Consider the following 13,216-nt stretch of genomic DNA (forward strand, 5'->3'; position numbering starts at 1 on the left):
GCAGAGGGCAAACTCCGTTCCCATTAAAGCCAAAAGGTTTAAAAACCTCTAACCTTGGAAAAGTACACGTCAACCCTCTGCACAGCAAAATTCTCTACTGTGGTTTCCCCTCTGCCGCTTTCTCCTTGGCGTTCCCGATCACTGCCTTCAGGGGTCTTTACAAGGGCAAGTGAACGTAGGGTTTGGGGGCCGGCTTCGCCCCCTTCTATTTACCGGGTGCTGGTCATCCTTCGGGCCAGGCTGACTGTCTAGGGGTGGCCCTGGGATACCTGCTCCGCGCAGGTGACCCCCCTCCCACCGAGGAGGGCGCGTCCCGCTTGCTCCGTGGAGACGCCGCGGAGGCGCACACGCCTCACGCCCTCCTCGCAGAAGCCACAGGGGCTGCGGCTCTTTGTCGCGGCCACACCGGAAACGGCCCGGAGCGCGCGCGGGGCGGCCGCCGAGGGTCCCGGCGCAGGGCGGGGCCGCCGGGCCCGTCCCTCTCCCCGCGGGGGCGCGCGAGGCCCGGGCGGGGCCGCCGTCCCTTCCGGGGAGCAGGGAGCCGCCGCCGCGTCCGCCGGGCGGCTCCCACCCCGCCCCCCGCAGCTCTGGGTGACGCGTCTCCAATAACAGCTCGCCAGGAGCCGCAGCTCGGGCACAGCCGGCGCCCGCGCCCCGCCGCCACCATGAGGGCCGAGGGCCTCGGCGGCCTGGAGCGCTTCTGCAGCCCGGGCAAGGGCCGGGGGCTGCGGGCTCTGCAGCCCTTCCAGGTGGGGGACTTGCTGTTCTCCTGCCCGGCCTATGCCTACGTGCTCACGGTCAACGAGCGGGGCAACCACTGCGAGTACTGCTTCGCCAGGTAGGGCGGCGGCGGCGGGCGGGAGCCGGGGGCGCCGAGCGGGAGGCTTGGATCGCGGCGCCAGGAAGTGCGTGCGGCTCGCGGGGTCCTAGCGCCGGCCTCTAGGGCGGGGTGGGAGGCGGGGAGGGGAGGAGGCCCCGCGCTGAAGCCTCACGCCGGGCACCACGTGCAAGAGGAAACAGGACCGGTGCCCACTGCACGCCCTGCGCTGCACGTTTTCAGTTGCTCACGCAGGATGCGCAAACTCGGGAGTGCAGGTTCCTGCCTTCAAACGTGAGCTCCGAGCCAGGCTTGTTCCAAGCCTGGGCACTCACTGCCCTCCCGGTGCATTGGCAGTGGAGCCCCAAATTTGGGCAGCCACGGGCTGTCACCTTTAACTTATACTTCCTGCGGTGTATGCTGCTCCCCACAGGCCAGCTCTGCTTCAAATTGGCCGTTTCTTCCAAGGAATTTAATGACTTAGTATATGTCTTGTAAAGTACGTTTACGTGTTAAAGTACGCTTACATGGGTGTTTGGAGGGACGCCAGTGAGCACTGACCACACGCCCTGGATTCTGAGGCGCTGCAACGATGAGTTGCAGTGTCCAGTTTTGGTTTGGAATTAGGAAGACATGGTCGCAGTAAGGGATTGGGCAAGATGTGTGGTTGCTAACGGTATTTAATTGCAAGATACCATATGTATATATGTGCCTGTGTTTGTATATATGATGCATATACATTGGCACACACCAACACGTATAATTATATCCTCAACTCTTATGAGAGTTTCAGAGCTGAAAGGCACATCAGAAATCACCAATTCGATCCTGTTTTTCACTTAATAGATGAGAAAACTAAAGCCCAGAGAGAAAGTGGGGTTACCTTTATCCATTCACACCAGTAGTGAAGGGAGTGAAATCTGGCCTCATTCACTTCTGCCTGTTTCTCACTGGTTAGGTGCTCAGTAAATTGACTAAGGCAGGAGGCATGGCTTTGGGGTTAAGTTTATATCAGGCCTTCCAGTACTCTGAGTAGAGACCGTGTTTTGCTTTCTTTGAACCTCAGTTTCTTCATCTTTGAAATGGAGATTCCTGGGCTGGATTAAGCTGACCTGCAGTCCTGCAGGGACCTTTTGAGTACAGGTCTCAGGTCCAGCATACTCAATCTCTCAGACCTGTGTGCCTTATTCTACAATAAGACGTAGCAAAAGAAGGGACAAAGGCTAAATATTGTAGTAATCTTGCCCAGACTCCCTGCCAGAACTGTCTTCCGCTTGGGGGGACCTGGAAAGGAACTAGACACGGAATCATGCCGTGGGCAGCTTAAGGGCTGTATGTGATGTGGCTCTTTGAATTGGTGAGCCAAGAGCTAAAGGGTCATGGCACCACTTTGCAACGTTTGAGTGAAGTGAGCATTGGGTTTTCCCAAAGTTAAAAAGGCTGCTGTGACTGGTCCCTTGATCTTCTGAGCCTTGCTGTGGCTCGGAGTCTGCAGCAGCGTGGGTGTCTGCAGTGGCAGGAGCAAAGCAGGTCAGGCAGCACCGAAGGAGCCTCCATCAGGGATCCTGGCAATTCCTGGAAGCCATCACCTAAGACCATGGATGCCAGGCACATAGTAGGTGCTTACTTTATATGGGTAGTTGCCGTTCCTGGCCCCCAGTGAATGAAAGATCAAATCCCTCTGGGTTTAGAAGGGATTAGAAGAACTGAGAGATGCTTCTGTTTAGCCGTAAGTCTCCTAATTGTTTCTACTACACATACTCCCAACCTTAGAACATTAGTGGATAGTGAGATGCAACTTCACAAAGCATTCAGCCTGGATTATTCTGCCATATGTGACAGTTTGCTGCCTTTTTTGTTACTGCATTTTTCTGATTGACATTTATTAGTGTTATTCACTGTTGCCTTGGGTCCCTCACCAGGGCTGCAACTTGCAATGGGGTGTTATTACGACTTGCAAACCCCTTCTCTGTTTGATTTCCCTGAACTTCTGTCAATACCCATAGTTTATTTCCTTTCTGTTTCCCCAAAGAATTTTTTGAAATCAATTAAAATAATACAGAAGAAATGACAGCCATGATACTTACGCAATTAGAAATATCTTTGTACCCTACTTTATGATTTCTATGAAATCTGAATCGTTTAGTATTAGTGGTTAGATCATCTGATAGATTCAGCATCAGTTTCTCTGTCAACAATTCGTATATGACCTAGGACAAATCAGTCTGTCCAGATGTATGAGAGGAACGTGTGTTTTCCTCCATAGGGCCTCAAAGTATTGGAGTAGAATTCTGCAAATGTTCATACATACAGGTCAAAATCGGCTGCCTGCCTCAGCCCCACACACCCAAAAGAAAGCTACCCCTTATCCTTTCTTTTGCCGGAAGTTTAACGTAAACAGTATTGCTTAAGATAAATGAACGACGCAAGAATTTCCATGTCATATTAATTGTATCAGGATCTAACTTTTTTTTGAAGGAAAGAAAAGTGATTTCTTTAGGTAGGAATAAGTATATTCTACAAATTGAGAAATAATGGAAAATGTCTTAAGTCTCAACAGAATGGGATTCTTATGGTCAGAGCAATTCAGACAAAGGTTTGTTTGGGGAGTTTTTAATTTGTATCACATTTCTCAGTCTGGTGGGTGCCACTGGAGAAGATGCGTATCTTGCCTGAGCTGCTAGAAGGCAGCTCCTAATAATATATAAATTTCTTCCACTTGGAACCTGTCCCTATCAGACTTCTCAGATACACTTTATACACACATACACACATAAACGCACACATACATATTTTGGCCATTTATCAACATTTTTGGCGGGTTTTTTTTTCCCAGATATATAGATGTGTGTGTTTGTTTTGAGGCAGTTCTTGTTGCCCAGACTGGAGTGCAATGGCGCGATCTCAGCTCACCGCAACCTCCGCCTCCTGGGTTCAAGCAATTTTCCTGCCTCAGCCTCCGGAGTAGCTGGGATTACAGGAATGCGTCACTATGCCCGGCTAATTTTCTATTTTTAGTAGAGATGGGGTTTTTCCATGTTGGTCAGGCTGGTCTCGAACTCCCGACCTCCTAAAGTGCTGGGATTACAGACGCGAGCCCCCGCACCTGGCCAAGTATGTTGTATTTTAAACTGAGTTTTAGACTTTTTTTTTTTTTTTGAGACAGAATCTGGTCTCGCTCTGTTGCCCAGACTGGAGTGCAGTGGCACGATCTTGGCTCACTGCAACCTCCGCCTCCCGGGTTCAAGCAATTTCCGGCTAATTTTTGTATTTTTAGTAGAGACGGTTTCATCATGTTGGCCAGGCTGGTCTCGAACTCCTGACCTCAAGTGATCTGCCCGCCTTGGCCTCCCGAAGTGCTAGGGTTACAGGTGTGAGCCACTGCGCCCGGCCTAGACATATTTTAACACCCAATGTGATTTGTCTCAGAAGGAGACAGGGTTCCATTTAAATATTCTGTGTGCCGTTCCTCAGGGAGGCAGATGTCTCCTTTTTGATATTTTGTTCTCTTGGCTCATGGGTTATTTAAGGGTGAGATTATTGTCATTTCTTTGTTTCCTCTGAGTGTAGTGGGGAACCAGGAAAGCCCATTTAGCCTCCTTGGAATAGAGCTGTTAGAACCCAGTTTCAGTGAATTTTGGTCATGTCTGGCTTAGATTAGTTGTTTTAAAAAATAAATTGTTTGCATGAGCCAAACGCTGTGATTAAGGTGTCCTGCTTCAGCAGTTATAAAGACTTTTTTCTCATGTCCCCCAGATTTATTCCCTAGTGTATTCATCTTAGCTTTCCTCTTGTTTTATCAAACCGGCAGAATAATTTTTAGTTGATCTTTATCAGTATTAAGGGCCATGAAATCCTAATGCTGTTTTCCTGAAGTTCTGTGAACTAACCCTGGTTCTGGCTGTCTGAAGCTGTGCATGAGAAGGGGACCTTGTCCCCAGGGCTGCTGTGACTCTGGCTCTCCTCAGAATGCTTTCAGAGTTGTCTCGGGGGAGAAGTGGCTTCAGATGGATTTAAATCATTATGTTTTCTGAATTAAAAAAAAATTGAATTACGTGCTCTAATAAAGGGATTCCCCTTCTTTTTTAGATGTAGTTTTATAAAATAGGTGGTAAGACTAAAACATACATACAACAGATTTCCTGTAAAAAGTTCCATTAAAGAATACAAAATTCAGCAATCTGTATGTTAGGTAAGGAAATGCCGTTTTCACTTTCCGCCTTTCAGTATTTCAAGGTTTCCTGTACATTAATGCATAACTTAATGACAGGGATATGTTCCAAGAACTGCCTTAGTAAAGCAGTTTGGTCCTTGTGCCAGCATGCTAGAGTATACTTACACAAAGCTACATGAGAGAGTCTACTATTCACCTAGGCTGTATGGTGTAGCCTATTGCTCCTAGGTTACAAACCTGTACAGCATGTTACTGTACTGAATACTGTAGGCAATTGTAACACAATGGTAAGTATTTGTGTATCCAAACAGATCTAAACATAGAAAAGGCACAGTGAGAATATAGTATTACAATCTTATGGGACCACCTTTGTTCACGTGGTCTGTCATTGACTGAAATGTCGTTAGTGCATGACCTTATTTCAGTTGAAACCGCAAAGCAGGGACTTTGTGGCAGGTGGATTGGGTTTGAATTCTGATTTCATTCTTTCCAGATGGTTTGTCTTTAGGCCAGTTATCACTTAACCTCTCTGAACTCCCAGGTTCCCTTATCTGTAAAATGTGCATACTAATGCCAGTGCCATTAATCCCAGCACTTGGTAGGCTGAGGTGGGAGGATCGCTTGAAGCCAGGATTTTGAGACCTGCCTGGGCAATGTAGCAAGACCTCATTCTCTACACACACACACACACACACACACAAAAATGTATTGAGTTTAGCCAGCTGTGGTAGCCCAGGCCTGTAGTCCTAGCTACACTTGGGTAGGCTGAGGTGGGAAGATCCCCTGAGTCAGGAGGTTGATGCTGTAGTGAGCCATATCACTTACTCCGGCCTGGGAGACAAAGTGAGACCCTGTCTCTTAAAAAAATAAAAATAAAAAAGTACGGGCTGGGCATGGTGGCTCACGCCTGTAATCCCAACACTTTGGGAGGCTGAGGTGGATGGATCACTTGAGGTCAGGAGTTTGAGACCAGCCTGGCCAACACAGTGAAACCCTGTCTCCACTGAAAATACAAAAATTAGCCGGGTGTGGTGTAGTCCCAACTACTTGGGAGGCTGAGGCAGGAGAATGGCTTGAACCTAGGAACCCAGGAGGCAGAGGTTGCAGTGAGCTGAGTTCACGCCACTGCACTCTAGCCTCCATCTCAAAAAAAATAAAAGCATGTGATCACCCACCCTACCAAGCTCAGCATGAGAATTAAATGACAGAGTGAAGAAAGTTAGGTACTCAGTACAACCCTAGCACACAGTGAGCCATCAAAATCACAGCCTGATCTCTTTTTTTTTTTTTTTTTTCCGAGATGGAGTCTCATTCTGTCACCCAGGCTAGAATGCAATGGCACAGTCTCCGCCTCTCAGGTTCAAGTGATTCTCCTGCCTCAGCCTCGCGAGTAGCTGGGATTACAGGTGTGTACCACCATGCCTGGCTAATTTTTGTATTTTTAGTGGAAACGATGTTTCACCATGTTGGCCAGGCTGGTCTTGAACTCCTGACCTCAGGTGATCTGCCTGCCTAGGCCTCCCAAAGTGCTGGGATTACAGGCATGAGCCACCACGCCTGGCCTGATCTCTTATACTTGTTTAATGAACTCTGCTGGCTAAATGTTTCTAACTTAATTAAATTGTGTAATAAAATATTACAATTTTAGGGGCGTTTTTATGGAGTTGTGGGGAGGAGTGGATACGGGGAAGGAAATACTGGAAACTGTTGACCAGTGGAATCACCATTAAGCTGGCCTATTGGCTGGGCGCGGTAATCCCAGCACTTTGGGAAACCGAGGTGGGCAGATCACCTGAGGTCAGGAGTTTGAGAGCAGCCTGGCCAACGTGGTGAAACCTCATCTCTACTAAAAATACAAAAATTAACTGGGCATAGTGGCAGGTGCCTGTAATCCCAGTTACTCGGGAGGCTGAGGCAGGAGAATCTCTTGAACCCGGGAGGTGGAGGTTGTGGCGAGCTGAGATGTTGCCACTGTACTCTAGCCTGGGCGACAGTTAGACTATGTCTCAAAAAAAAAAAGATGGCCTGTTGACCCATAGCCACAACCAGCACTTCTCAACCTTGGGTTCCCCAGAATTAACGATGGGCGTCTGGGGTCAGTTTTCAGGATTTTTCAAAACCTAATGGGAATAATATAACATACCTACACAGGTAAACCTTTTTCAGAAAAGAGCCTTTTCTCACTCCAAAGTGCTTAAGCACTTTAATATTTTTTTTTTTTTTTTTTTTTTTTTTTTTTTTCATTTTTCACATTTTTAATGTAATGAATTTCTGATGTTATAATGGAGGAGCATAAAGGTGACAACCAAAACAGCTCTTGTAATCTAATGTCTTAAAATCCACACCCTTTCACCTTGCATGTGTGGAAGAAGAAAGAGCAGAAGATAAAATCACTTCCACCTGGACCACTGCTTTTCTTTATCTGTTAAAGGCACGTATATCACCCCCATCAGAGGCTTCATTTTGACGCTGCCATCTTGTAGCTTGTCATACTGCTCCAACATTTGGTTTCCACCTGCAGGACCAACTGGCAATATCAATCTTCCTCCAGGCTTTAACTGGTCTATTAGCGCCTGGGGTACAACAGGGGCTGCAGCTCCTACATGAATGGCGTCATAAGGGGCTTCTTCAGCATATCCCATTCTTCCATCCCCCACAACAAGCTGTACTCTCCCTGAAGACAGAAGTGTTGGATCGTCCTTCCTGACATTATTTATTGAGTCATCTACTAGCTCTTTAATGTGATCAATTCCTATGACTTTTCCAGTACATCCAACCATACGTGCAAAACATGCAGTAAGGATTCCACTTCCAGATCCTACATCAAGAGCTTTAGCTCCTTCATGCAACTGATCAAATAGAAGTTCTAGTGCATATGCATGCATGTGTGGAGCACTGATTGTTGCTTGGAAACCTATTGATTGTGGAGAATCCATGTAAGGGTTACATTTTGCATAGTGAGAGCGGTCTGTAGCTAGCATCACTTCAAATACTTTATCTGTCTTGATGATTCCGTTTTTGCGGAGATTGTGGATTAGCTCCGAGTGGCTGGCGCCGCCGGATTTCCAGGCCATCGCTAAGCACACTCGGAGCAGGTACAGAACCACCTTCAGCGCGGCGACGGTGCCCAGCAGTTTTCCCAAGAGTGAGACCACCTCCCACACCGTCACCGCCCCGCTCGCGTCCCCCTAATATTCTTTTAATAAGATTAAACAAATATTTATAGAGAGAAATGGAAGGAAACAGAATTTTCCACATTGCAAGGATATCAGGGCTCCTTTCTGCCTTTTACGTTCAGCACAATTGTTTCAGCTGCAGCAAGGAGCCGGCCTTTAAGACTTCAAATGTGCCAGGTGCTGTAACTCACGTTAATTTTTCATATGCGGGGAACATAATTTCTGTTATAGCTTATAGGGACTCAGTGACCAAGCTGCACGTTTGGAACCGATTTCAGATGAAAGAGACAGAATAACAGCGGGATATCCTGAAGTGAAATTCAAACCCTGGTGAGTTAAAACCACCATCTAACACCTTTCCCTCCCCAAAGCAATTGCACAGAATCCTCTCAATCAAAAAAAATCTGAAGAACCTGTATAAAATGGCATTTCTTTAAATCATATTGCTCTTTGCAGCCCATAAAGCATTTCCAGATACATTCTTATTTTGATCCTTCCAAGGATGGCTGGTATACACAGGGCCTTATTCCATTTTACATAGAAAGAAACTGAGTGTTAGAGAAGTTAAGCAGTTTCTCTGAATTTCACACCTTTTTTGTCAAATATTTATTGAGTGCCTCTTAAAGGCTGGACTCCGTGACCTTCAAGGATGGAGCGAAATCCCCGTGTTCTTTTTGTGATCTTTCGGTGCCCCCTTTGGCCTGAACCTACTGTGTGGTTCACCTGGGCACTTAACCCTACTTTACTACTGTGTGGTTCCCTGGAGACTGGGGACTTAATCCATCTCTGATATCTCCTTGATTGAACACAATTTATAATTGCCCAACAACTTAACAAACGAATGCGTTGTTTAAAGAATTGTTTTAAGTTTTAAAAAATGATTCAGCCATTTTAGATCTATATCTTATGCTGATATGGACTTAGATTATAATGCTTTGAAATTTGCATAAGAGCTACACATATTCTTTTATATGTATGAATTATTATGTAATAAAACATAAAAAGAACACGAGGCTTTGGTCCTTTTGTGGGCTTGGAATATTTTTAATATTACGCTAGGACTAAACCAGAGTTAGTCATCTCAGCCTTTCTACCTACATATAAAGAGTTTCGTTGTGCACATGTACCCTAGAACTTAGAGTATAATAAAGAAAAGAAAGAGTTTGTTTCTGTACTGTGTGATAGGGCAGCATCAGCCCACAGCCTTTTTTTTTTTTTTTTTTTTGCTCCTTAAGCAAATCCATCCTTCAGGCTCTCTCTCTGCAGAAGTTAAATCGCTGAGTTGTGGAAATGGAATTTATGGTGCAGCGGTAGAAGGAGGCCCCTGGTTGGTACTCCTGTAGAACAGGCAAGTTGCACACCACCTGTGAGAAGGTTCTTGTAAAACTATGTTACATTTCTTTGAGAAGATACGGGGCTCACTGCTATAGTTTGGCAGGAACCTGGTCTTGGGGAGAGCTCAGAATTCGTGAGAATTCAGGACAGCTAAATTGTCTCTTTTAAGATTTGATATAGTGAGAGAATTGCAAAGGAAGTTTCTACTGTATTTGGGTGTTTTAGGCTTACTGCTTTGAACTTAGGTTAATATTCCCTCCTCTTTTCCCTGTCAGTCTAAAAATATGAAATAATTACTATTTTATGCCACTTTATTTCTGTCCTCGAAGGAAGCCATCAATAATTACAAGCATGCTTTATCTTCCTGGAGTCATGAATAACTAAATTCACTCCCCCCGATCCACACACATCTTTTTTTGGACCTCAGATGTACAGTTGAGGTAATCATACTTCTGAGTTCAAGGCATGCTTTTATCTGGTATGTGCAAGGCAAGTTTGGTTTTTCAGAACGTCCCCTCTCATTTCTGGCTCTTCTCGCAGGCAGCTCCTCTATGGGTTTCGTTGTGTATCTTTGAATACGTGTGTATGTGTGTCCTGATGATCACTCGGGAACTAGACACACCTAGAACAAGTTACCCTGATTGTCCCTGGCAGATTCAGACCTTGAGCTCTCTTCTGATCCTCCTGCTCATTCAGCGTTTTTCTGTAGCTGTGTCAGGGCAGGGGCCCGTGCACTGGCCCCTTCCTCCTGATGAGTGGCCTGTTCTGACACTTGGGGGAGGCAGGGCATTTTGAGGTCTCCTTTGCCTCTCAGGACCTTGCATTGTTAGCCCACCCACATCCCCAACGTTCACTTCTTTGGATTTCTAGGAAATCTGCAGTAGTTTAGGGGTGCAGTCCTTTGGCAGGGAATTAACTGAAGTACCTGCCTTTTCAGGGGTTGAACCCATGACCTTGGCCTCATTAGAGCTGTAACCAGTCACAAAGCACACACCTCACTTTGTGTAACTTCTGCCGACTTGTTCCTGCCACCCTCCGCGGCCTCCTATTCAATTGCAAAGGCGTTCACACCAACACAATAGAACAGAAGGAAATCAGATCTCTTCAAGACTTCTCTGAAGGACAGAAATATGCAATTTAGCAGGAAAATAATACAAAAAAAAGTCTTGAAGGTTCAGGAAACAACTTATCTTTCTAGTCCATACATTCGCTGAGAATCCAGCTGTGTCTCTCAGATTCTTCTTCAATCAAAAATTTAAAAATAGTATGGGACTCCTTGTGTCAATTTATTAACATAAAATCTAGTGACTCTTGTACATGAAGTGGAAGGTTTCGGATGACTAGGTAGAAATATTGCATGTATATTATTAAAATGGATGGGGTTAGCTTTTATAGAAAAAGTAGATCTGAGAATTCATAAGTGCTTGTCTTTGGCAAGTTTATAGTCCCTAGAGATAAAAATGAATGCGTGCTATAATAACAAAGACACAGTTGTGTCTTAGTGAGTGCTCTGTGATGCACAGGGTGTGTTGGTGCCCAGGGGCCACAGAGTCACCATGGAGGAGAAGAGAAACAAGGACAACTTGCTAGAGAAGTGAAATTCACACAGGGCTTGAAGACCTGAACGTATCTTGGGGGAGGGACATGATAAGATAATCTGGCTGTCCAAAAAGATACAGGTTTTTATTAGAGCCAGATAAAAATCTCAAGGATTTTATGTCTTGGCACTTGGAAGGAGTTATGTTGAAATCTGGGTTCTCATTAATCTATGGGTACCAAGAAAGACTCTTCAGGGATGTAGGTACTGGCTCATATTTTTGAGGAGATGGTGATTTTTCTTACTCTGGTGATGTTTGGGTAGGAAACATTTGCTCATTTGCCACCACCTGAAAAATCTCTTCTCTGTCAATTCCATGAATCCGTGGTACAGTGACAGTTGCTGTTCACAGCGATAACCTCATATGTTCTTAAAACCTCAACAATAAGACACATTTAATTATGAGCCAATAGTATACTCCCTAAGGGTAGGAATTCTGTTTTTTAACTCATTCAAAAACATTATGGACACTTAGTGGGTTCTACAGTTCTGGAAAACAACTCCAAAGAAAAGGAACAAAAATCCCTACCACCATGGAGCTTATTTTCCGCAGCTTTTATTCATCTTTATTTTACCCCCAGTTCCTTGGACTCTGTAAGGCTTCAGCAGATGCTGTATAAAAGGCAGGAAGGTTTGCGGGTTTTTCTTTCTTCTGATCATCCACGTATGTCATGAAGAACATTCTGTTAACCAGAATGTTTAACCATGTTGGGACTCAGAAAGTGATACCCCAAAGTTTGGCCCTTTGGCATACAGAGCACTCTCCACTGAAGGGGGTTGGAAGAGCCTCAGAAGCAAAGACTCTGTGACCTTCCCTGCCCGTCAGTCTATTACCATTGTTAGCTCATACCCTTTTGTCCATTCTTCATTGAACCTAAGCATAAACATAGGCAGTTTTCCTTGAGTTCTTGAGTTATTGGGCTCTCATTCTGAAGGATCTTGTGTCACGTAAAAACTTTGACTAAATCAATTTGTTATGTTTTTATCTTGTTAATCTGTCTTTTCTTCCAGGGGTGTTGGCCATGACCCTTGTGATGAATGAGGAAGGACATCACATGCTTCCACCCCTACAGCTACAACACCCTGTCTCGTGACTGACACATGCTAAGAGAGAGCTTTGATAAGATAATACTTAGGTCCAATGAATTGGCAACATCCCTATGTTGGTTAAAATAGCAGCAGCTCTGGGTAGATATATTTTAGAAGTTAATAAAATATGACCTATCCATACACCCGAGTAAATATTTTATTTTATTTTATTTTATTTTATTTTTTTTGAGACAGAGTTTTGCTCTGTCACCCAGGCTAGAATGCAGTGGCTCGATCTCGGCTCACTGCAAGCTTCGCCTCCCAGGTTCATGCCATTCTCCTGCCTCAGCCTCCTGAGTAGCTGGGACTACAGGTGCCCGCCACCACGCCTGGCTAATTTTTTTGTATTTTTAGTAGAGACGGTGTTTCACTGTGTTAGCCAGGATGGTCTCGATCTCCTGACCTCGTGATCCACCCGCCTTGGCCTCCCAAAGTGCTGGGATTACAGGCGTGAGCCACTGCGCCTGGCCACCTGAGTAAATATTTTAAACAGTAATCTAAAAAAACCCTTTAGGGTGTTTTTTTGTTTTGTTTTTTTTTTAAACTTTAAAACATTCAAGTTAATAAGGATAGGGATTTAGGAAAAATCTATTTCATCCAGTATTTAATTGATTTCTGCACATGTTCCAGCTTTACAAGATACTCAGCTACTAAATATTTTCTAGGTGCAGAGAGAGAGAGATAGAGAGAGAGAAGCCCACCTTTCTTGATCTAACTCTGTCTGTGAATCTGAGGATTGCCCCTGATAGAACTCCATGGTAGATTAAGGGCTTCCTGATGGACACCCTCAGGCCAAGCCTCAGGAGCCATATCTGAGTCTAGCTTGCTCTGCTGTGTTATTTTCACTCTGGTCGTCCTAAATTGCTTATAGTAATGAATACATACATGCACACACATATATGCACCTTGCTGATTCTCTTGTCCGTGTCCCTCTTTGCCTGGCTCTCTCCTTTGGTTCTGAGAAATCTGTCCTGATTTCTGCAGGCTAGATTAGTTCCTTTCATCTTTGCTCCCACAGCATCTCATAC

The 13,216-nt window shown here is 45.2% G+C and overlaps 2 protein-coding genes across 2 annotated transcripts in view; one reads left to right on the forward strand and one right to left on the reverse strand.

Moving 5' to 3' along the window:
- The first annotated feature begins 568 nt into the window (after window positions 1-568).
- Window positions 569-13,216, forward strand: part of LOC105493530 (SET and MYND domain containing 2) — a 56,511-nt gene continuing 43,863 nt past the window's right edge. The window contains exon 1 of the mRNA XM_011761227.3: window positions 569-838. Coding sequence (XP_011759529.1) covers window positions 666-838 — 173 coding nt within the window. The 5' untranslated portion in view covers window positions 569-665. The remainder of the gene's footprint in view (window positions 839-13,216) is intronic.
- LOC139358731 (protein-L-isoaspartate(D-aspartate) O-methyltransferase) lies at window positions 7,238-8,175 on the reverse strand. Its single transcript, XM_071080586.1, has one exon. It carries the CDS (start codon window positions 8,063-8,065, stop codon window positions 7,382-7,384), a length of 684 nt encoding a protein of 227 aa, XP_070936687.1. The 5' UTR covers window positions 8,066-8,175; the 3' UTR covers window positions 7,238-7,381.

Source organism: Macaca nemestrina, chromosome 1, assembly GCF_043159975.1.
Source record: "Macaca nemestrina isolate mMacNem1 chromosome 1, mMacNem.hap1, whole genome shotgun sequence".
Taxonomy (NCBI): domain Eukaryota; kingdom Metazoa; phylum Chordata; class Mammalia; order Primates; family Cercopithecidae; genus Macaca; species Macaca nemestrina.